This window comes from Bos mutus, chromosome 4 (assembly GCF_027580195.1).
Source record: "Bos mutus isolate GX-2022 chromosome 4, NWIPB_WYAK_1.1, whole genome shotgun sequence".
NCBI classification, from domain to species: Eukaryota; Metazoa; Chordata; class Mammalia; order Artiodactyla; family Bovidae; genus Bos; species Bos mutus.
The window spans coordinates 670,445-693,482 of NC_091620.1; the positions used below are offsets into that span (position 1 = coordinate 670,445).

Here is a 23,038-nt window from a genome sequence, read left to right on the forward strand (position 1 = left end):
GGAAGAAAACCTTAGAGGAAAATAAAAACATCTTCAAGATCCCAGTAGGTTACTTCAAAGCTGGTTTGGGCCTTTAGTTTTTGTATCTTGTAGATCTGTGTAGCCCCTATGCCCAGCACAGGACAAAAATAATAGTCTTCTAGAAATGGCCTCACAGAACCCCATCCCGAAGGAGGGATGCACGTGGAATTTCAGGCCCGGAGAGGGCGTGATGGAAACAGCCAGCGGCAGACTCAGGATTCCAACCCAGACCAGGTCATCCCTCATCTCACCTAAGAACAAGACTGCTGTACATTTACAAAGAGTCACATGTCACTCATGGGCCCCACCCAGAACGCAGGTGTTAAGAGGTATGAGGTATGCATAAGTGTTCTTCTATCTTGGGGGCGTGAAAAGTAGTGACACCCTGCCCCACACCACACCTCACCTCCACACATCCCTTTTGAAATCAGCACAACACAGGACAGCAGTGCAGCCTTTATTAAGGTCGGGCCCCGGCTCACTTGGAGCTGGTGTACTTGGTCACGGCCTTGGTGCCCTCGGACACAGCGTGCTTGGCCAGCTCCCCAGGCAGCAGCAGACGCACGGCCGTCTGGACCTCCCGGGACGTCAGTGTGGTTCGGCCTGAGTACTGGGCCAGCCGGGCGGCCTCACCAGCCAGCCGCTCAAACAGATCGTTCACGAACGAGTTCATGATGCTCATGGCCTTGGAGGAGATGCCGATGTCGGGGTGCACCTGGGGAAGCAGCAGGAGCAATCTGTTAACAGGGGGGCTCTGCCTGATGCCAGAAGCCCCACCCCCAAGTTGGGGACCGCAAGGCTGCCTCATCACCCTCTTTCCAGAGGCCAGACAGGTTACTACTATATCCAAGTTAAAAAACAGAAAAGTTTGTCCCAACTGCAAGAGATAAGGAATGCTGCCTTTTTTCCCCCCCTTTTTCCATTTAATGATTTGCAGTGTTTTGTACCATGGATGCATCATAGTTTATATCACCATCCCTCTCTTCATGGACATTTAGGGGGTGTGCTTTACTTTTTGCTATTACATCGTGTTATAACAAATACATGTCTTTGAACACTGAACACTTGTATGAGCAAGCTGGTTATCCCTAGAAGTTCCTAGAGGGCTGGTGCACATAACTTGGTAGATCGTTAACCAGATTATTTTCCAGAAAGGGCGCACTCGGGACACACTCTCCGCACCAGCCTGGGAGTGAGGAGACTGGGATCTGGGGCTGTCCCGTGAGTCCTGTGGGACCTTACACAAGGCACTTCCCTCTGAGCCTGTTTCCTCTTCTGTCACACCAGCTTTTGAACTAGGTGATCTCTAGTAAAACAAATGGGAGGGACCTTATAACAATCCTAACACGTGAGCAGGCAGACACCATTTCTCTGAGAAAAGTAAAAGTAAAGTGAAGTCGTTCAGTCGCGTCCAACTCTTTGTGACCCCATGGACTGTAGTCTACCAGGCTCCTCCGTCCATAGGATTTTCCAGGCAAGAGTACTGGAGTGGGTTTCCATTTCCTTCTCCAGGGGACCTTCCTGACCCAGGGTCTTCCGTGCTGCAGGCAGACACTTTACCATCTGAGCCACCAGAGAAGCCCATTTCTCTGCGAAGTGGGAGGGAAGTGACTGCTGACATACACATCAGGCCAGTGATGGAGGTGAACGAGCACCCTGGCTCCTGGCCCGGCCGCTCCCTCTCCACACAGCCGCTAGTGGCCACGGATCTGACAGCGGGAAACCTGAGCTGGACCCTGGTCATCACATCTTCTTCCCTCGAGGTGCCAGGGCAGTGGCCCCTCCTCGACCCAGGGGACCCACTCAGCAGCTGTCTTCGGGGAGCCCAGTCCTGCCCCAACACTCCCTTCACAACTTTGGAGCTGAAAAGCTAGGCTAAGCTGCAGGGGGCTCACTAACACCGGCTCCCACCCCACTTGCATTGGGACCCCGGAGTCTTCTCTGCTGCTGCCCTTTGGCCCGTCCACGTGTGTGCCGGGCCCACCCCGTGAGAGCGCTCCTGGAGACCCTGGCCGTCCGGTCACTCAAACTGCTTATGGGATTTCAGACCGGAGACAAGGCCCATGTCTGGGGTCTGGTCTCACAAGGGGTGAGACTCAGGCAGGGGAGGGGAGGAGACCCAGGGCAGGCAGCTCCCTGCGGGGCCCAGCTCTGCTGAGCAGGGCAGAGCGTTTGAGGCCAGGCGGCCTGGGATCCTTCAGACACCACAGTTGCGTGCCCTTTGGTGGCAGTGCGTGAGTCCCAGGGGTAGATGGTCCTCACAGGCATGCTGGGAGTCTGAGTGTGGGTTACAGTTGGGGCTTACCCAGGCTCAGGGCCGGCCAGGGATGGGGGGCTGGGGTAACCTCCACTGCTGTCAGGTCATGTGACCCAGTCACCCTGCTGAGCCCTTAGTACTTTAGGTTCCTTATCTATAAGGTAGACCAACCCCTCAGCCCCTCAAAGACGGAGCACCGCCCAGCTGGGGGGTTCCCCCAAGACTGCAATTCACTGGAGCTACTCCTCGCTTTGGCCACAGCTAACTAGTCCCTCTTGTTTGGACCAGCCCGTTTGACACCTGATCACCGTCAGCCCTGCACTTTCTGGTGGTCTTCCTTTACTTAAACTGTCCCACCTAAGGTCCCACATGACTGTTTTGTCTGTCCCAGAGCCCTGTAGCCTCTGGACCGGGGTGGGAGCACGTTTGAATTGCCTCCTGCCTGTTACAGGCACAGGACAGACACGGAGCGGCCTCCCGGGGCCTCTGAGATGAAGAGAGACCCCACAAGAGGGGCACGGGGGCCTCTGTGCAGGGAGTGAACTCCATCTAGGCCCTTTCCAGGCTTTCGCCAGCCCCCGCCCCACGCCCATGGTGGCCCCCCCATGCTCACCTGCTTCAGCACCTTATAGATGTACATGGAGTAGGTTTCTTTGCGCCGGCTGCGCCTTCTGGACTTCTTGTCCCCAGGACTCCGGCCGCGCCGGCCCCCAGACTGCTGCAGCTGTCCGTGCTCAGCGCTCATCCTCCTGGTCCTCCCGGCGGCCTCCTCCCACGTATTGGGCGAACTTTTAAGAGGTCAGCTGCCCGTCCACCTGGAGGGGCTGGGGGCCAGCACCTGGGCTCAGGGGCGGGGCCGGGCCCAACCCTGTTCAGAACGTGCTCTGCGTTAATCCTGAAAGAGCCTAATGGCTCCTTCCTCTCCACCGCCCCCAGGACTCCATCTCTGAATAAGCCTCCACCAGCCCCCTTCCCCACCCTTCTGTCTCCCAAAATACTTGTAACACACACGTTAGAGTTCAGGCTGTACGCTCACTCAGCACCCGTGTGCTCGAATGGATGGCTGAGTGCTGGAGAGCTTCAAGAGGAACACAAGGCCCCCAGCACCGCCCACCAAGTGTTATTCACTCAGTCTCATTAGTGTTATTCATTCATTCACTTTGTGACCCCACTGTAGTCCGCTAAGCCCCTCTGTCCATGGAATTCTCCAGGCAAGAACACTGGAGTGGGTCGCCCTTCTCTGGGGCATCTTCCTGATTCAGAGATCAAACCCGGGTCTTCTGCATTGCAGGCAGATTCTTTACCATCAGAGCCACCAGGGAAGCCCCCCTCCCCTTCTCCAAGGGCCTACAATTTAGCTAGAGAGATAAGACTGTTTCACCGGAAACCATCAGGGAAGGGTGAAAGGGTAAAAAGTGTGTGAAACTGAGTTCGGGAAAAAAACGTAGTGAGGTCACCGCAGAGCACCAAGCTGAGCTCCCTGTGTTATCTGGAAGCCACCTGCTTCACATGTGGTCACATATATATGTCAGCGCGACTCTCCCAATTTGCCCCACTCTCCCCTTCCCCCGGGTCTACACGAACCTCCTCTACCCTTTGTCTCTGTTCCTGCCTGGAACTAGGTTCATCTATACCATTGTTCTAGATTCCATATACATGCATTAAAATATATTTGTTTTTCTGACTTACTTCTCTCTCTCTCTCTATATATATATATTTTAAAGATAGGCTATAGAAATAGACAATTGATTTTAAAAAAGAAGAAACCTCTGGCTTCAGGAAATAAATGGGGATTTGAAGCTGGTCTGGTAGGACGTGCGTGTGTGCACAGTTGTGCCCGACTCTCTGCAACCCCATGGACTGTAGCCCGCCAGGCTCCTCTGTCCATAGGATTTTCCAGGCAAGAATACTGGATCAGGTTGCCATTTCCTTCTCCAGGGGATCTTCCCCACTCAGGGATCAAACCCGGGTCTCTTGCGTCTCCTGCATTGGCAGGCTGATTCTTTACCACTGTGCCACCTAGGAAGCCCCTGGTAGGATAGGTACAATTTAACTGGGGAGAGAGATTTTAGTTAGGAGGAAAGGGAGAAAGAAATCAGTGGGTATGGTTTCGGGGAGGCAGAAGATGGAGCAGAACCTGAGCCCAGACAGGTGAAGGCAGCAGGAACCACAGCTGGCAGGGCCTGACAGGGAGGGTTTCGGTGAAGGCGGACTGGAAGAAGCCGGAGTGAGAAACACGGGGTGCTGTCTGTGAACACGGGGCCCCCATGGAAGTAAGCTGTGAAGGGAAGGGAAAAAAAGGTGCTGTTCTGCAGAGAAGGTGGTCTCACTTTGCACCTTGTGTGACTATTTCAGGTCCGTGAATGCTGTGGTTAAGGAAATCGAGAGCAACGGGATAAGCCCAGGCTGTGAGAAGAGGGTTTTCTCAATAAAGAGGTGGGGAGGAGCCAAATGAGCATCACCTGCCATAGGCGCCTGAGCACCCTCCACCGCACCAAGCCCACACGCCCCCAGTTCCCACCATTCAGCTGCGGCTGCGTGCCGGGGGTTGGAGGAGCAGGAGGGCGACTCTGGATCCAAGATAAGGCACTGATTTTAGGCACTTGTAGAAATGTGTCTTTTGTGGGATTTTTTAAACATTTTAAAAAATGTTGAGGCTGGCCTTTTTCTGGACAAGCTGACCAGCCTACTGTGTCCTTTCCTCCAGGCCTGGAGACCCCTTCCCCCTGTCCTGGAGATCCCAACAGACTTCAGCGGGAGTTCTTCACACAACCAGGCCCTCCCTTGGCCAAAGTAGCAGCTCGTCTCTGTTCTCATTATCCTCCTAACCAAGCCTCTGGACACTCAGGACAGACTGACGAGCCATTTTTCTCCGGGCTCCTGCCGTGAGGCACAAAGCAACCAGGCCAGGCCCCTGGGGGTCAGAGGGTGGAGTCCCTCACTCCAGCCTTGGGATCCAGGGCTCAGCTGCAGGCACTCACCTGATACCCTATTCCCTCTGCCCAGGGCAGCTCTGGGACTCCACAGCCATCTGAGAAGACCCTACTCACCTTTCAAGTTAGAGCACCGATCCCAGCTTTCTGGGCAGCTACTCACGAGAAACTTCCCTCCCTTTTAAGGTCTCCTGTGTAGCCTACCATCTAAGTTACAAGTTAAAGGGCATTGATTTATGCCCTTTTCTGTCTTTTTGGCTTTCCCATTAGACCATGAGCTCCTCGGGGGTTGAGAGACCATCTGGGACTTTTTTTGTGTTTTACTGTCTTAGAAACCATGGCTGTGTATGTTTCCCCACTGCGGGAAACAGGGATGGTTGCTGATTTCAGAGGTGAAGGCAGGCAGGAAGCCTGGTGACACAAAGGCTGGATGTGCTATTAAAGTTCAGTCAGGCTATGCAAAGCCCTGGCTTGGAAGTGTTGATAAAATGGACACAGCGCTGATGAAAATTAAGGCTGTGGACAGGTTAACATCACAGAACTTCTTGTATCCCACCAGGAATACAGCAGCAGCAGCACTGGGGAACGCTCAGCAATGTTAATTCCTGGTCTCATCTAGACCTACGGAACCAGAAACTCCGAGGCGAGACCCAGCAGTCTGTGATCAATGAGTCTTCAGCTGATTCTGACGCACGTTAATGTTTGTGAACCACTGGCCTAAGTAAAGGCATGAGTTCAAATCAGAAGAGAAGAGAGTTCTTCCAGTGCCCACGGACAGTCCTCCATTTGCACCCAGCCCATGCTGAGGGCAGGTGAATGGTGGCACCGCAGGGAGGAGCAGGAGAGGACCCAGAGACCCAAGCAGAAAGGCGGGGACCATGGCTTCTTCTTTCTTTATTGGACGCTTTGTAGATGTCACGCAGGTCTAAAAGTTACACCGTTAAATAATTATTTAAAAACCAACCAGGATTAAGGCCCTGGTCCAGAGCTCCAAACCAGAAGCAGAAAGGAATGGGGGCGGTGGGCTGGGGGGGTATTCCTCCAACATCACCAAAACCCAGAGAACGAGGATCCTAAGCTTTTTCACAGGCCAACCCGGGGCACGGGCCTGCGGGCTGACCCTCGGAGGCCTCTGGCTGCATCACTATCAGGTCAGAACCAGCGAGGAGCTGGCGGGAACAGCCAGCCGAGTCCAGACATGGACACAGTAGCTGGAAGGACACGAGACGGACAGGTCCTGTCCAGCTGTAGACAGGATCAGAGTGCAGCTAAGGCAGGTGGGGGCAGGGGCTGGGGAGCAGGATTGCAGCAATGCAGGATGTGGCCCCGGGGGCCCGGCTCAGCCGGCCGGCCGGCGAGGCCTCACACGTTGTGGGTCCGCCTGGTGGGCTGGGGCTCCTCGCCCACCAGCTTGGACTTGAGGTGCTCCTTGTAGGCGAGGATGTCTCCAGGCCACTTGGTGATTGTCTGCTTCTCACAGACCCAGATTTCCTGTGCAACCTGGAGAGCAAACCCCAGACTTAGTCACCCTGGCCAGCGCCCTTCCCACCCCGGCCCAGGAGACTGTTCCCAGCTGAGTCTGAGAAGAAAACCCCACAAGCTCCCACCGGCCCACATCCAGCTCCATTTCACCCCCTCAGCGTTTCTGGGGATGGTCTAATCTAGACACCCGCAGAGGGTGGGGCCTTCCAAGCTGGAACCTGCCGGTCACCCCAACTGCCAGTTCCCCAGCAGGACCCAGACCTGTTCAGGGCCTCACTCTCGGCTTCCTGCGTTCCACCCCGTCTTCCTCACAGCTTCAGAGAAATGACCAGAAGCTTTCTCCCCAGTGACAAGCAGGAGCCCTCTGTCTAATCCAGAAGCTCCTTAGTACAATACTATTTCCAGGCTGAAGAATCCTGGAAACAATAGCAAAAGCACCCTGTTCGCTACTCAATTCTCCCCCTGATTTTGGCCAACGATGCCAAGTAGGTTAACAGCCACAAACAGCTAATGAAGAATTAAAGTATCTCTACGAAGGCTTTCTAAGTTTCTCAGAGAAACCATAAGATCTGGTCCTCTCCACCCTAAGTCCTGCGCCCTTTTCCCAAACACGGTAATGTGGATTCAGTGTCCCCCATGTGCCATGGGGGTGTTCTACCCCCAACCGCATCCTGGCCGCGAGTCTCACCTGTTGGATGAGTCTGAAGTCATGGCTGACCAGCATCATACCGCCCTCAAAGTCATTGATGGCATCTGCCAGGGCATCGATGGTCTCAATGTCCAGGTGGTTGGTGGGCTCGTCCAGGAAGAGCATGTGGGGGTTCTGCCAGGCCAGCCAAGCCAGACACACTCGGCACTTCTGCCCATCAGACAGGTTCCGGATCGGGCTCACCTGCGTGGAACCAGGTCATTTACGAGGTCTGGGGTTGCCCTCACCAGGCATCAAGACTTACCTCTCCCCATGGCTTCTCTGTTATCACACAGACAGCAGGGCTCAGGAAGACCCCAGATCACACAGTAAGACAGTGGCACCCTGCCAGTCCCTCAAGGGCCTAGAAGGGACACACCTGGGAGTCTGAAGCCTGCCTTGGCACAGGGTCTTCACGCAGTGGAGCCGTCAGGGGACCTGAGTCTGGATCAGAGGACCCTGCGTTCTGGGTCTCAATTTCCCTTGCTTTTAACACCATGGCCCATCCTGCTAGTCTGGGGGCAAGGGCATGTCAGAGACCAGCACGCGACCCCCCACCCTCCCTTGAGACTTTAGAGCTCCAATCTGTAACCACCTAGAGCAGAGGAAAAAACAGACGCCCAGCCCATGTGTCCCAGTTGCCTGGGGTCCTCCCACCCCAATCCACTGACCTGCTGTTTCCCAGTGAGACCGTATCGCCCAATGATCTTCCGCATCTCCTCCTTCTCCTTGATCTCGGGGTAGCATTTCATCATGTACTCCAAAGGCGAGAGGTCTAAGTCTAGCTGCTCTTGTAAATGCTACAGGGAAAAAAAAAAAAAGAACCCACCCAGGTGTGCCTGGCGTTCTTCAAAGGCAGCCTGCTGGGGTAGCTGCCGCGTACCGTCTCTCTACCTCTCCCTGGGCAGCTGTTCAAGACTGCAGAAGCACCCGGAGCTGACCTGGGCACACTCGGCCCTGCTCGCACACCCTGGGCAGCTCCCTGCTCCCCGCCAGGACTGTACCTGATGGTAGCGCCCTATCTTGACATGAGAGTGTTTTCGGATCATTCCATCTGTGGGCAGTAGCTACAGGAAGATAAAAAAAAAAAAAAGAGTAGACCGTGGAAAGATAAGCACACAGACAAGGAAACCTGGTCAGAAGCAGACAGGAAGCAAACATACGTTCACACCAACCAAGACTCCTACAACTTCCAAAACAGAACCTGCACCACCACCTCACAAACTGCTCTTCTGGCCACTCGGAGAAAATACACCGAGACAGATGTTCTCAGGGGAGGCAGAGACACACACCACATGATCCACTGGGTAGTTATTAAAGGACTACTATCCCCTGCACTGAACTGTGACAGAGGACTCGCAGGGGTCCAACATACGTTTTCTACAATAAAGACGTTTCTAAATGCAGAGCCACTCCTGTGTTCTAAATGCTCTGAACAAAGACACGGGAAGACGGTGAGAACAGGCCTGGGTTGTCTCTCACAGGCTCTCTCACACACACACTCCTTCTCCCAGTTTTCTCTAAGAAAATGCCCCAAACATCACTCTGGCCAGTGATGACCCGCCCCCCAGAGGACGGCTCACTCGTCATGAGAGCACGCAGGCCCTCCAAGACCAGTGGCCCTTGCATGCCGCCCCCCGGCCCTGACACGCTGGCATCTAATGCTGGAGTCCCACGCCCCGACTTGGCACCATACCTCTCCAGTTAGCAGCTTCAGAAGAGTTGACTTCCCTGCTCCATTGGGCCCCACCAGAGCCACTCGGGTGTCGAGATCGATACCGAACTCTAGATTGTTGTAGATGCAAGGCTGAGGGGGGCGGGGGAGAGAAACAGACCCAGGGGTAGGGTGATCAATACAACTGGCAGAGCGATCTCGCTGAGCCCCCAGTCACCACTAGAGGCGGCGGGAGTGAGGAGGAAGGAAGCTCCATGGCAGCCCCCTACCACTGCCTCCACCCACCAGTGCGGCTGAGCAATGTCCCCTCCAAGTACTTGAAGGGGACCCCCACTCCTCTAAGGCTCTCAGTGAGGCAACCCAGGCTGCCAGGTCTGGAAACTCCCCAGCACCACAAGGGTTAGTAGATGTGGTCAGCAAACAGGACGCTCTTCTCGCCAGCTGACACCTCATACAATGTACCCCAGCCTCCCAACCACACCCAAGTACTCACCCCATCTTTCGTGTACTTGAAGCTGACATTCTGCACCATAATAACAGGTGGAGGGATCTTGCCACATGGTGGGAAATAAAATGACAGCGTCTAAGAAGAGGATAAAAAGGTGTTTATCAAGTCAGGTCCTTCCTTATCCATCTCACCTTAGGCCACATAATTCCACCCAACCAGACCCTACCTTGTCGCTCACAACCCTCTCTGTCAGTCCTGATGCCATCATTTTCTGTAGCGTCTTCTCCTTGCTCTGGGCCTGCCGGGCCAGCTTGGCACTGCCATGACCAAACCTAGCAATGTAGTTCTGAAAGAGTGCAGAGAGGGGGCTTGCGTGTGGGCAGGTACCCCGTGATTCATCTGAAAAGAGGGTAAAGGACTTCTCTAGCCCCCTCACCTCCCCAGACGCCTTCCGTCAGCTCTCTCGGAGGAGGAGATCGTGACCCTACCTTCATGTGTGCGATCTGATCCTGCTCCCAGTGAAACCTCTTCATCTGGTTCTCTTCCAGCTCCAGCCGCGTCTTCACATACTGATCGTAATTACCCTGCAAGAAGACGCACCGGGTGAGATGGGCAGCGCTAGCCTCGGCCCTGGGTCCTCACTCAGGGGGTGTTCGAGATGGCACCTGACTTGGCCCTGGCTATGAGGTGGTGCAGCGGGGGAAGAGGAAGTGCATTAAAGAAACATATTCTGGGACTTCCCTACTGGTCTAGCAGTTAAGACTCTGAGCTCCTAATGCAGGTGGCCCGGGTCTGATCCATCATTAGGGAACTAGATCCCACATGCCACAACTAAGACCCAACACAGCCAAATAAATAAATATTAAAAAAAAAGAAGCATATCTGAATTTAGAAGCTGAGGTCTTTTCAGACTATGTGCCTCTCCTTCCTAGAGCAGGGCTTCAGACTAAATCCTCGGGTTAGCCATAAAGACATCTACAGCCCAGGCAGGAGCCCTGAAAACCACTGTCGTACTGATCATCAAGAGGCTCACAGCCTTCCAAGGACACGTGCATCCCCTCCCCACCTGGAGAGGCTGAAGCCCCAGGTGGGCCACAAGAACTGCCTCCAGGTGGGAAGACACCAGACCAGTCAGATTTAGGACCTGGCAGAAGGCAATGGCACCCCACTCCAGTACTCTTGCCTGGAAAATCCCATGGATGGAGGAGCCTGGTAGGCTGCAGTCCATGGGGTCGCTGAGGGTCGGACACGACTGAGCGACTTCACTTTCACTTTTCACTTTCATGCATTGGAGAAGGAAATGGCAACCCACTCCAGTGTTCTTGCCTGGAGAGTCCCGGGACGGCGGAGCCAGATGGGCTGCCGTCCATGGGGTCCCACAGAATTGGACACGACCGAAGTGACTTAGCAGTAGCAAACCCTGCACTATGGATTTCCATGGTGTCTGTCTGAAAATACCCAGACTCAAGCTAAACATCCATCAGAGTCTGACAAATAAGTTACAGGACAGCCACGCAATGCAATACCATGCAGTCACTGGAAAAAAAAGGGGGCAATTTAAATATACTCATACGGAAAGCTGTCTAAGACATATTAAAATTTAAACTCAACCAACAGGATCATGGTATAGGTACATAAAATTTTTTACAAATGCTTGCAAGTACATGTGAAATTTCTGAAAAACTATGTAAGAACTATTAACACTCCTCTGGTGAGTACAACTATGAATAAAGAGGAATTCTATTTTTCATAAGCAGCTACTCAAGAAGGCAGAGGGCAGCAAGGCCTGCCTGGGCACCGTGAAGAGGCAGCCTCTCTGCATAAGGCAAACATACACCCTGTGCACAGGCTGCCAATCCGTGGCCTATGGCCTGAAAGCAATTACTTTGGGACTAAAATAAAACAGGCTGCAGAACTCCCTGTCCACATCTTTTTATAGCAATAGGTAGAAAAGGGCTGCTAAGTCAGTTTTTTTTTAAAGGAGAACTTCACGGAACGGGTAAGCACAGAGGGCACTGCGGAGGAGCTGGGCCCACTCACCGTGTAATACTTGAGCTTCTTGTTGTGCATGTGAATGATGTTGGTACAGACACCATTCAGGAAGTCCTGGGAATGGGAGACGAGGACCAAGATGCGCTTAAAACTGCAAAGCCAGAGAACCAATCAGGGAGGAGCTCAACACGGTAGACAGTTCACAACAGGGGAGCTGAACGTCGGGCCCAAAAAACCTTCATCCTTTCCCACCCTTATGCCTGAGCGTCCTTTAGATTTCCTGGCCAATTCCCAGCTCTGAGCTGCCAGTGCTCAATCTGTGTATAAGGACACTAGACGTTTTTCAAAGTGTGGCGAGGCAGTCGAAATTCCTCAAACTTCTGTTTTAACTTTCAAAAGAATGGAGTGGAGATGGCAGTAATAGTGATGGTAAAATCAAAAGTGTGCACAAGCACCCATAAACACATTTAAAGCCAGAAGAGAACTGGAATGGGTATAGCAAAAATCACCAGGCTCTCCTTTTCATATTACTACCTTCATAGCTCAGTTGGTAAGGAATCTGCCTGTGATGCAGGAGACCCAGGTTCGATTCCTGGGTTGGGAAGATGGCTTGGAGAAGGAAATGGTAACTCACTCCAGTATTCTTGCCTGGAGAATCCCAGGGGCAGAGAAACCTGGCAGGCTACAGTCCATGGGGTCACAAGAGTCAGACATGACTTAGCAACTAAACCACTCCTTTTTATAAAGGTAGCAGGTCACTGAAGAGACCATGGAAAGCCTTCTTCTAGAACTGGGGCAACTTTCCAGGTTATCTGGCTCTCAAGCAAAGGACCACGGCCATATGGGCTATTTTTCTCTTTGTCACTGCATCGTGATCTTATATAAGGATCCTTGTTTAATATGATACAAATACAATTAAGAAAAAATATTATCTTTAATAAAGATGTTATACTTTAAATAATAGGAAAAAAAAACAAAAAAATTCACATATTTAAGACTAAACAAAAGCTAACAAAATGGCCTGCCCTAAAGACGGTTACTGGGCTTTGCTGGTGGCTCAGTGGTATAGAACCAGCCTGCAATGCAACAGACATGGATTTGATCCCTGGGTGGGGAAGATCCTCTGGAGAAAAAAATGGCAACCCACTCCAGTATCCCTGCCTGGAAAATCCCACGGACAGACAAGCCTGGCGGGTTAGAGTCCATGGAGTCGTAACAAGTTAGACACGACTGAGCGACTAAACAAGAACAAAGGTGGCCACCACCTCTTCAGTCTGGTCTCCCTCTGGCCTCACTTCGCTCCATTGCTCACTGCTCTAGTGTCACTGTGGGCCTGGGTGTCATCTCCCCTGGACTCTGCTCAGCCCCTCCCTGAGGACCTGCCCTTCCCCCCAGCCCCGCCTCTTACGTCTTTAGCTCTTCTTCCAACCACACACAAGCATCGAGGTCCAGGTGGTTGGTGGGCTCGTCCAGGAGCAGCATGAAGGGTCGAATGAAGAGGGCTCTGAAGACAGGAAAGGAGACAGAACCACTTCAGTCTACCACGTGCTACACAGGAGGGGACGGCCTGCCTGCCACCTGCAGCTCTGGTCAGGCCTGCGCTGAGTCCTGAAATCAACTCTAGGGTCTACACCTCAGACAAAAGGTGAGAAGTAGGAGAGAAACCAAAGATGAAGGGTGGGGGTTAAAGAGCAGAAAATAGAACTGGGAAGCAGAGGGAAGATATAGCTCGGACGTGAGGCTGTAAAAGTTCCTTTTGAGTCTACAAGTCTCTTACACTGAGGTTGGTGACCACTGGGATACACAAAAGGATACAGAAAAAGTACACTGCTAAAAAGCATGCAGGTGAAACCTAACTGGTGGGTTTGTGAGACTCTAGCAAAGAGGCCCAAGAATGTTCTTTTCTTAGATGGCATCTCAAGCAGGAGGAACAAGGGGACAGCGCTGGTCCCACCCCTGCGGTCACCACATCTGCAGCGCTTTTTAGAAACCAGGTTTCCGGACGTCTGACTCCAGCACAGATGCGAAGAGGCCAGGAAATCCGTGTGTGTAAAAGCTGCCTAGTGAATCTGAGGCTACAACTCCTTGCCGGCTCATGAAACCAAGGCTCTTATGTTCCAGGGCACACTCACGCAGCCTTGCTGAAGCAGTGTATCAAGCCTCCCCAAGGCTCTGCGCAGAGATGGGTGGGGGAGGGAACCACTTACGTGACTGGGGACTTCTTGGGGGATTGGTGCGGAAATGACGGCCTACAGAAACTGGTTCCGGGTCAGGTCAAGAGAGGCAAGAAGGACAGATACCCTAGTGGCTGCCTAATAGTTTATCTTTATACAACAAGAATTAGAAAGGCTGAAGCCCAAAAAGCAGGGGGGGAGAGCAGTCGAGAGGAAAGAGACAGACCCATCCTCCCATTTACCTAGAGCTGGCCCTAGGATTCCTGAACACAGCGCCCAAGTCCAATAGGGACCACTTGGGTCAGGAAGCTCACTCTTTAGCTCATGTACATCACCCCCGCCCATCCACACTGTTGGTATCTGGCACAGACTGACAACCGACCCCTGTTCTAAACAGTTCTGTGGGAGACAGCACTCAACCCTGAGAAGAGACAGGGTGCCACGGAGGGCAGAGGTGGGGGAGACGCACCTGGCAAGGGCAACCCGCATCCTCCAGCCCCCACTGAAGTCTTTGAGCTTCTTGCGTTGCATGGCAGGCGTGAAACCCAGTCCGTGCAAGATCCGCGAGGCTCTCATCTCCGCCTTGTCGGCATCCAGCTCCTCCAGCCGCTCGTAGAGCTCTAAGAGCTTCTCACACTCCGCTGTGGATGGCGCATGGCCAGTGAGGCTCCTGGGGCCTTTCCCGGGGAGAAGCCACCCCATGCCCCTGGGTCCGGAGCCCTACCGTCCTCGTGAGCCAGCCGCTCAGCCTCCCTCTCCAGCATGGCCCGCTCCGTGTCCACTTCCATCACACACTGCAGGGGCGTCTTGTCACTAGGGGGCATCTCCCGAGTCAGATGGTAGATGTCAATGTGCTCGGGGATGGGTACTTCACGTTTCCCAATAGCAGAGAGCAGCATGGACTTTCCTGAGAGGGGCAGGCGACAAACAGGCAGAGAAGGGGACGCTCACCACAGCTCTGCCTGTCACTGCCCCACATCAGTCCCTCCACTCCAGTCAAACCAAGTTAGTTCAGTCGCTCAGTCGTGTCCAGCCCTTTGTGACCCCATGGACTGCAGCACGCCAGGCTCGCCTGTCCATCACCAACTCCCGGAGCCTACCCAAACTTATGTCCATCACGTCAGTGATGCCATCCAACCATCTCATCCTCTGTCATCCCCTTCTCCCGCCTTCAATCTTTTCCAGTCAAACTAAGACCTCCCTGTTTATTGAGTCCTTTCTTTCCTTTCATTCATTGAAATCCTATGACTGCCCCCTCCGTGGGACACGGTTCTGCCAGGTCCTGTCCCAGTCCTCCTCTGTGAAGTCTGTGCACCTACAGACACTTCACACACCACTCCCACCCGCTCCTACCCACTTCTCCAGCACCTACTGCCTGCAATGACTCACGTGGTACTTATCACATGACTACTCTGTATGGGTAGGTGGGCACATCTGGCTCCCACCCATATTGCAAATGCCCAGCTTTGTACACAGCTGGTGCTAAGGAAACACTTGCTGAGCAACAGATGAGCCAAGAAGAGATACCTCCCACCTTGCTTTCCAAGGGCCTCACCAATTCCATTCAAGCCGATGAGGCCATAGCGACGGCCTGAGTTTAATTCCAGTTTGGTGTCACTGAGCAGCTCTTGACCATGGAAGGTGAGGGAGAGGTTGATGATGTGGGCGTCGGTACTGTTGGGGTGAGAGGCGAGGACGCCAGTGACAGCTCGAGCAGCAGCTTTCTTCATTTCGAAGTCCTCCAGCTCCTTGGTCAGCAAATCCACTTCTGGGGACAGAAAAGAAAAGCAATTTGGGAAGAGGGCTGTAAGCCATGCTAAGCTCTTACACAAAAAGGCACATCTTGGGGCATCTGGGTGGCTCAGTCAGAAGGGCATCAGACTTTTACTGTGAAGGCTGAGGGCTCAGGCCCCTGCTTGGGCATTTGTGGCTTTTGCCCTTCTTTAAGTTACCACGTATTAACACATAAAAATCCAAAGGCTGAATGCGTGTCCTGAAGGACCAGGGCTGAAGATCAGGTTGAGCTGACTCAGATGTTTCACAAGCTTTAACAGGGTGTACACTACATGTAGTTCGGCCCTGGTATCCTGCTTTCATGGACATTTTTTACTTCACAACTTGTCCTTTTAATTCTAACTTCTCTTGTTCTTAGATGATATGACGCATGGTAGCAATGGCTAGAACTCCAAATCGTCCTCTATGAGTGTGTATTAAAGAATTAGCTGTCGTTCAGTCGCTGAGTCACGTCTCACTCTTTGTGATCCCCATGGACTGTAGTCCACCAGGCTCCTCTGTCCATGGGATTTCCCAGGCAAGAATACTGGAGTGGTTGCCACTTCCTTCTCCAGGGGATCTTTCCAACCCAGGGATCGAACCCGTGTCTTTTTCATGGGCAGGCAGATTCTTTAGCACTGAGCCATCAGGGAAGCCCCCAAATTAGTATCAATGCCCCAGAGAAAGCAGATGCTACAGAGGTACAGCTCTCTTCCTCTACAACCTAGAGAGTTTCCAGGTGCTAATTCCAAGAAGCTATACTGCCTGGAAGGAACCAGTACGAGAAAATACAGAGGGGTCCAGGGCAGTTCTGATGGAGGAGAGGAATTTAAAAAGTCTTTCTACACAGTTGAGTCACCAGGTTTTTCACAGCCCCATTTTGTGCCAATCCTTGTTCTAGATCTTGAGAAGACAGTGTAGAGAGAAGTTTATGATCTAGATAAGGAGTTAGTACAGAGAAGGCAATGGCACCCCACTCCAGTACTCTTGCCTGGAAAATCCCATGGACAGAGGAGCCTGGTAGGCTGCAGTCCATGGGGTCGCTGCCAGTCAGACACGACTGAGCGACTTCACTTTCACTTTTCACTTTCATGCATTGGAGAAAGAAATGGCAACCCACTCCAGTATTCTTGCCTGGAGAATCCCAGGGATGGGGGAGCCTGGTGGGCTGCCGTTTATGGGGTCACACAGAGTCGGACATGATTAAAGCGACTTGGCAGCAAGGAGTTAGTAAACTTTTTCTTAAAGGGCCAGATGGTAAATATTTTAGGGTTATAGCCCTAGTAGCAAAATCACAACTATTACGTAGGTACATCCATTACCATTTGAAACATAACCACTTTAAAAATGTAAAAGACGTTCTTAGCCTGGGAGGGGGTGGCTTACAAAACAGGCTGGCCACATTTGGCCAGCTGCCTGCTTTTGTAAATAAAGTTTTATTGGGAGACAGTCACACCCAACATTTTCATGTTGTCTATGGCTGCTTTCCACCACAATGGCAAAGCTGAACAGCTGCATCAGAGACCAAATGGGCCACAGAGCTGCAAATATTCACTATCTGGATCTTTACAGAAAAAGTTTGCCGATCTCTGGACTGTATCTCCATGTGCTCAGGCAAGAAGATCAAAATGAAAGGAAAGCTACACAGCCAACCCTCTGTATCCACAGTTCTGCATCCAAAATCATGTTTAATTCAAATGTGGGTTAAAAAAAAAACACTTCAGAGAGTTCCAAATAGTAAAACTGGAATTTGCCACACACTAGCAACTATTTCATGTATTTATGTTGTATTAGGTACAGTAAGTAATTTAGAGATGTGCCAGGTTATATGCAAAGACTACATACGCCATTCTATGTAGCAGCCTTGAGCATCTGTGGATTCTGGTACCCACAGGATCCTGGGACCAAACCCCAGCAGACACCGAGACACAGCTATACAACTTTTCTCTTGATCTTTGACAGTTTATTGGAGAAGAAAATGGCAACCCACTCCAGTACTCTTGCCTGGAAAATTCCATGGACGGAGGAACCTGGTAGGCTACAGTCCATGGGGTTGCAAAAAGTTGGACACGACTGAGTGACTTCACTTATCCAGTTTACAGCATCTATGACCTAAATCATCTCCTGAGCTTTAAGACTTATACCTTACTGTCTTGGCCTATAGCATCCTAGAAAACAGGCTCAAAAGATAAGTGAACAGCACTGAATAAATGGGAGAAAGGATTCTGGAATAAACTTTATCAGAAGGAATACTGTAGACTTCACAAGCAGCCCCTTTCTATTCATTTCCCAAACAAGGGGACCAGATGAACTCCAGTACCCATCCTAAAGGGTCTCACATTCGAAAGGTTGAGTAGTTTGTCAGAAGTCACTTTCTTTGATATTTCTTGATCTTTCCATATCTCACTACCTAAAGAAGACCATGTAGCAATGGTAACTACCAGGTTGGAGAATTAAGTAATTCCAAACTCAGAGAAGAGAGCAGACCCAGTCTTGTGAGAGAGGACAGATTATCCATTAGTTATGAAAGCAGAAATGACCCTGGGTCCCTGGCAATAAGAAATATTTTCAGAGAGAAAGCTGGGAAAAAAACCCAGATTTTATATTTTAGAACAGTAGCTCCCTGAGGAAGCAGGGTGAAACCCAAAGCTCCCTTATGACTGAGTTAGGGGTGGTACAGCTGGGTTTGCCCTGACAAATTCTGGTTTTCTAGGAAGAAGGGCAAAGAAGTTTGTAATGGGAACTGTGGACAAGAGTCTCAAAGTGGGATTCGGTTGTCTACTTTTCCAACTCATCCAGAAAGTACTACAGAATTGAGGCTTAACCCCTGTCCCTGAGAGCCTAGAGGGAGCCCTACTTGACAGATCACAAACCAGCCCTCTTGTCCCCTCCCACCGTTCTTACCTACCTATCTCCCTGCTCCCCTGGCCAGGAGGAAAATCTCCCCGCTGCCCTGCCTGGAAGGAAGGCTGCCTGACCTGACCACACAGTCCTCCCTCACAACTCTTATTCTGGAGACGATTCCTACCATTTAACTCTCTCCTCGCAATCATTTTAGACCCTGTTTTTTTTGGAATTCCTGTCTCTGTTGCAACTTGCATGAATAATTCTCTCCTCTTGCTACTTTACCTAGTATCTCTGTCTGCAAGGGTAATCATGCAAAAAAAGAAGTATTACCTAAGACACAGTCCCTGCACTCAAAGATCAAACAATTCAGATGGAGAGAGAGATACAATGAAGGTAACGCTGGGACTCCCCTGGAGGTTCAGTGGTTGGGACTCCTTACTTCCTCTGCAGGGGGCATGGGTTGAATCCCCTAGTCTAGGAACTAGGATTCCATATGCCGTGTGGTACTGGCCAAAGAAAAAGCAACCCTAGAGATAGTGTGTGTGTGTGTGCGTGCGCACGCGCTCAGTTGTATCCGACACTGTGACCCCATGGACTGTAGCCCACCAGGCTCCTCTGTCCACGGGATTCTCCAGGCAAGAATACTGGAGTGGGTTGCCATTCCTTCTCCAGGGGATCTTCTCGACCCAGGGACTGAACCTGGGTTTCCTGCATTGCAGGCAGATTCTCTACCATCTGAGACACAGGGAAGCCCTGGATAGATAGTACAGGGATATAGTGAATAGCAGTATTATTGAGGTCAGGCTTGACAGGGAAAGATTTTACCACCTTGAGCTGGGCCCTAAAAGAAATGTCAAATGTAGCTAGTATAAAAATTAGAGTATAAGAACCTCAATTTGTAAGTGGACAGAAATGTGGTGACTATTCAAGGGACAACAGTAGACAATAGAGAAGGCCTGTTTAGAAAGCTTTTAGGAGCAAGGAAGAAGGCTGGCATAGACAACCAAGAGCCTGGAATATTCTTTATCACACACTTCCCTGTTTCCCCATCTAGACTGCAAGTTATCAGAGGAAAGCCCATGCTTATAGTGCCTCAGTATTCAGTGATCTTGTGTCTAATACTTGAGAAGCGCTTGTAACAGAAACACATCTCTTTCCCAGGAAAAACCCATAAAACAATTCATATGTTTCTGTCTTGTTGGTACAGTCACTGCCCCAGGAGGACAAGGGTATCAGGTGGCAAACAGCCTGGCACACTGCCTCCATGTGTAGAAATGAAAATTCAGAAAGGGGCAGGGACCTGACCTGCAAATCTAGAAGACAGGGCAGCAAGGCAGCACAACAACTCTCATATTTGCTTGCCACTGTGTATGTGAGAACTGTGTTCAGTTTCCTTGATCAAGCTCCAACCCTACTGGTTCGGTTCATCATGAAAAGTTTGTGGCACCAGATACACTCTCTGGCATCTCCAGCATCCCGACTCAGATTCCAGCAGGGGCATCCACTGGGTCCCAGCAACCATCCCAGGAACCCACCTCTCCCTCTATTCACCTGTGGTCTCTCGGCCATTGGCCTCCTCATTTCTCTCCTCTGCCACCTGTGGCTCTGTGATGGCATCTCCGTTTTCTTCATGTCCTTTTCTGGGCCGCTGTCGGGCTTTGGCAGCTTCCTTCTTTTTGGCTGCCTTCTTCTTAGCCAGGTCGGAGGGCATGGTGATGAACCACAGGGAAACCGTTACTGTTCTTCCAGAAAGCCTGAAGGAAGGCAAACACCCCCAAATTCTAAACTTCCGCACAGTGCCTGGGCCTTGTGCTCCATCAGTTTCAGGAATTTCCTAGCAAGCTTCTGCTACCCAGCTCCGCCCCAGCCTAAAGTCGCTTCCAACTTTTGTCAGGATGTCTCCAGCCAGTTCGGCTTCTCTGCCGCTCTTCCCATCTCACCAGCTCTTCCCTCAGGGCTTTGTCCACCAATCCCCACGGCCTCGCTCTGAAGACGCTCCTCCTTTCAGGGCCTCCACTTGAGGGACCGGGTTCTGCCCCTCGGCACAGGTCCCCGGTCTCCAGTTTCCCCACAACTTGGCGCTCCACGCTCCGGCCGGCCGCCTCACTTTCCCGGGCTTCCTCCCTCCCGTCTACCTCAGGCCTCCTCCCCGTCTTCCCCATCCACACCACCCGGCCGCCGAGTCCAGCTTCTCCCCGGGGCGCCCTCGTCTTCCCCCCCACCCCCCGTTGTGAGTACCCCCCGAAGTCTCTTCATTCGCCACCCACCACCACCCCTCCGAGCCTCCCCCAGCCTCCGCCCGTCAGCTTCTCTCTCTTGGCCCCTTTTCCTCCCTTGCAGTCGCCTCCATCCCAGCCCAGTCCCTCCTCCCTCTTCTCGTCCCCCCCCTCCGCCTCACCCCCTCACCGGCCTGCACCCTCCCCCGCCCCCGCCTCCTTCCAGCGCCCCTTCCCCCAACTCACTGGGCCTCGCCGCTCGGCCTCTGTCGCAACAGAGCGGCTTCTTGAGCTCCTCCGCGTGCGGCCGGCTCACCAGCCAATCACGGCCTCGCGCGGCTCTCGTCGCGCCGCCGCGCAGACTCCTGGGAAGTGTCGTCCTCCGGCCACCGCTGCCGAACCTGAGACCCGCTCCTCGAGAACTACCGCGGATCCCAGGGGCCTCGCGGGCCGGAGTGACGTCATCACGATGCGCGCGGCTGAGGGGGACTGGAGTCCCAGAGCCCTCTCTGCTAGCGGTCCGCTTCGGGCTCCGGAAGCGGCGAGTCCCAGTTTTGCTCCTCAGAGGAGCGGCTGGACCGTCCCTGGCTCCCCTGCCGCTGGAATAGCTGAGGGGTTATGCGGAACTACCGGCTTCATCAGGGTCGCCAAACCGGCTCAGACAGCAGGGCGAGCTACTACACTTCCCAGCAGGCGTCAGGCTGCAATGGGTCGAAACAATGGCGGGGGGGGGGGGGGGGTGGTGGGGGGTGCGGGACGGGGAGGAGGAGGAGAAGGAGAAGGAAAGGTGAGCCGACCGGTGAGAGAGGGCCGGGAAAACGCTCATCGCTTCCAAGAGGATGCGAAGAACAGAATTATCCCTCCGTGAAGGAAAGGCGTCCTCGTTCCGTGAAACCGAAGCTTTAGAGGCTGGTCCAGTGATAACCAAACTTTAGACGGTGCCGAGCGTTGTTCCTGAATCGTCGCTGCTCTGCCTATCCACTGCAGAACTTGTTAAGTTTCCATCCAAGGTCCGTAAGTTTGATGGGAAGAGCCCTGAAGTGAAAATCAAGACTTCGGAGTTTACCTTTAATAACGTCACTTGCCCGTTAGTTTTTTTTCTTTCTTCCTTCCCCCTCGTTACTTTTCATAGTTTTAAAACCCCTCACGGGCTTCTCATAGCCTGCAGTAAGCAAATCCTAAATCTGCAGTCTATCAAATACTTCTCCAGGTTTCCGATCAGTAATGCCTCCCACAGGGACACGGCTAGGGGGAGCAGAGGAAGCTGTTATTTCCGGCACTGGAAACGGCAAATCTCAGTTTGCTCCTCGGCTTAAGCGAAGCACCTGATCCAAAAGTAGAGCCCCCGACCCTTTAAAAAAAGTGAGCTCACTTCACTTCCTCATAGAATTAGTTTTCCTTCTCAAACTTGATGCTCCAGCAGAATCTAATTACTTGCGTTTCTGAGGTAAGCCATGCCATTTCACACCTCTTGGCCTTTAAGCATGCCTTTTCCTAGACTAACTCACCAACGTGTGACTCATAGCTGGATACTAGAGTTGCAGTGGTGGTACGTCTTTCCCTGGTCTCACGGAGCTCACAGTTAAGAATGCCAACTGAAAGTTATTGCTCACCATCCGGTTTTAGAACGATGAGGTCACTAGCTACTGCAGTCATGGAGCATCCACACACCTTGAAAAGAGTTCAGGACAGAGATCAGGAATGAGGCACTCTGTGCTCTGGGGAAAATTGACAAAACAGACCTTAAGATATTTTCTGGGGAAGATTTTATGAGCCCAATTTCTTGCATCTTCTCATGTCTAAAAAAGTGGAGACAAGGGCTCTTTGTGGCTAGTAACAACCTTCTGCCAAAATGTGTGTTTGACTGTACATACCCCTCCTCCCACCACTTCCACCAGCCACCAATCATATATATACTCACCTCTCCTACTTCTTCAGAGTAGTTTCTCAGAGCTATCTGAGAGGTTGTCTCCTGGGCTATAGTCCTCATTAAGCCCCCAAATAAAACTTAACTCACAACTCTACCGACAAGATGAAAAATTTAAAAAGGAAACAGATCATAACATGTAGGTAATAAGTGCCATACGAGCCAAACATTGTTCTAGGTAGAGATATACAGACAATAGTTCACTGCTTGCAGTGCCCTTCTTTATGAAATAAGGAAGTTATATATGATTGTGGTTCACATAAAATTACTCATGCAAACACCTAGCCTCCTGGGAGGTCTACAATATGCCTGCCTCTCCCAGCCTCAATAAAACGCCTGGTTACAGGCAGGTTTCAGGTTACAGAGAACTAACATAATTATGCTCCTTCATTTATGCCATCAAATTTAATTCCCCCAACAGACTATAAAGTGGGTATAAATACAATTTTACAGATTGGAAATAAAGGCACAGAGCTATTTAAAAAATAACGCTGCTGGTAGGAAACAGTACCAGTGTTTGAAGCTCAACTCTTCTGGTACTGGGAACCATTCCAGCTATGTAAAGTGACTTGGGATGGCAAGGACTAATGAGTTACTTCTCTAAA

The 23,038-nt window shown here is 51.9% G+C and overlaps 2 protein-coding genes across 3 annotated transcripts; both read right to left on the reverse strand.

Moving 5' to 3' along the window:
* Positions 1-476: 476 nt before the first annotated feature.
* Positions 477-5,941, reverse strand: H2BK1 (H2B.K variant histone 1). The gene is made up of 2 exons (XM_070368908.1): positions 2,892-5,941; positions 477-736 (listed from the first exon to the last, which is right to left on the reverse strand). The coding sequence occupies exons 1-2, from the start codon at positions 3,021-3,023 to the stop codon at positions 500-502; spliced, it is 369 nt and encodes a 122-aa protein (XP_070225009.1). The 5' UTR covers positions 3,024-5,941; the 3' UTR covers positions 477-499.
* Positions 5,942-6,087: 146 nt separating this feature from the next.
* Positions 6,088-21,171, reverse strand: ABCF2 (ATP binding cassette subfamily F member 2). 2 transcript variants are annotated; one of them, XM_005907735.2, is made up of 15 exons: positions 20,753-21,171; positions 19,842-20,044; positions 15,226-15,438; positions 14,395-14,577; positions 14,140-14,311; positions 12,905-13,000; positions 11,545-11,647; positions 9,993-10,088; positions 9,731-9,850; positions 9,550-9,639; positions 9,078-9,188; positions 8,386-8,448; positions 8,053-8,181; positions 7,382-7,585; positions 6,088-6,711 (listed from the first exon to the last, which is right to left on the reverse strand). In XM_005907735.2, the coding sequence occupies exons 2-15, from the start codon at positions 19,999-20,001 to the stop codon at positions 6,574-6,576; spliced, it is 1,878 nt and encodes a 625-aa protein (XP_005907797.2). In that variant the 5' UTR covers positions 20,002-20,044; positions 20,753-21,171; the 3' UTR covers positions 6,088-6,573. The 2 variants fall into 2 exon arrangements, with proteins under 2 accessions (XP_005907797.2, XP_014337655.2); XM_014482169.2 differs by lacking the exon at positions 20,753-21,171 and adding an exon at positions 20,231-20,447.
* Between the last annotated feature and the right edge of the window lie 1,867 nt (positions 21,172-23,038).

Excerpts from the sequence above, each read along its gene's own strand:
- ABCF2 (XM_005907735.2), bottom strand. The coding sequence starts at position 20,001 with ATGCCCTCCGACCTGGCTAAGAAGAAGGCAGCCAAAAAGAAGGAAGCT. Across the intron at positions 8,449-9,077 it reads TGAAGCTGCTAACTGGAGAG|CTACTGCCCACAGATGGAAT; the intron begins GTATGGTGCCAA and ends ATCTTCCTGTAG. Across the intron at positions 6,712-7,381 it reads ACTTCAGACTCATCCAACAG|GTTGCACAGGAAATCTGGGT; the intron begins GTGAGACTCGCG and ends TTTGCTCTCCAG.
- H2BK1 (XM_070368908.1), bottom strand. The coding sequence starts at position 3,023 with ATGAGCGCTGAGCACGGACAGCTGCAGCAGTCTGGGGGCCGGCGCGGC. Across the intron at positions 737-2,891 it reads TCTATAAGGTGCTGAAGCAG|GTGCACCCCGACATCGGCAT; the intron begins GTGAGCATGGGG and ends CTGCTTCCCCAG.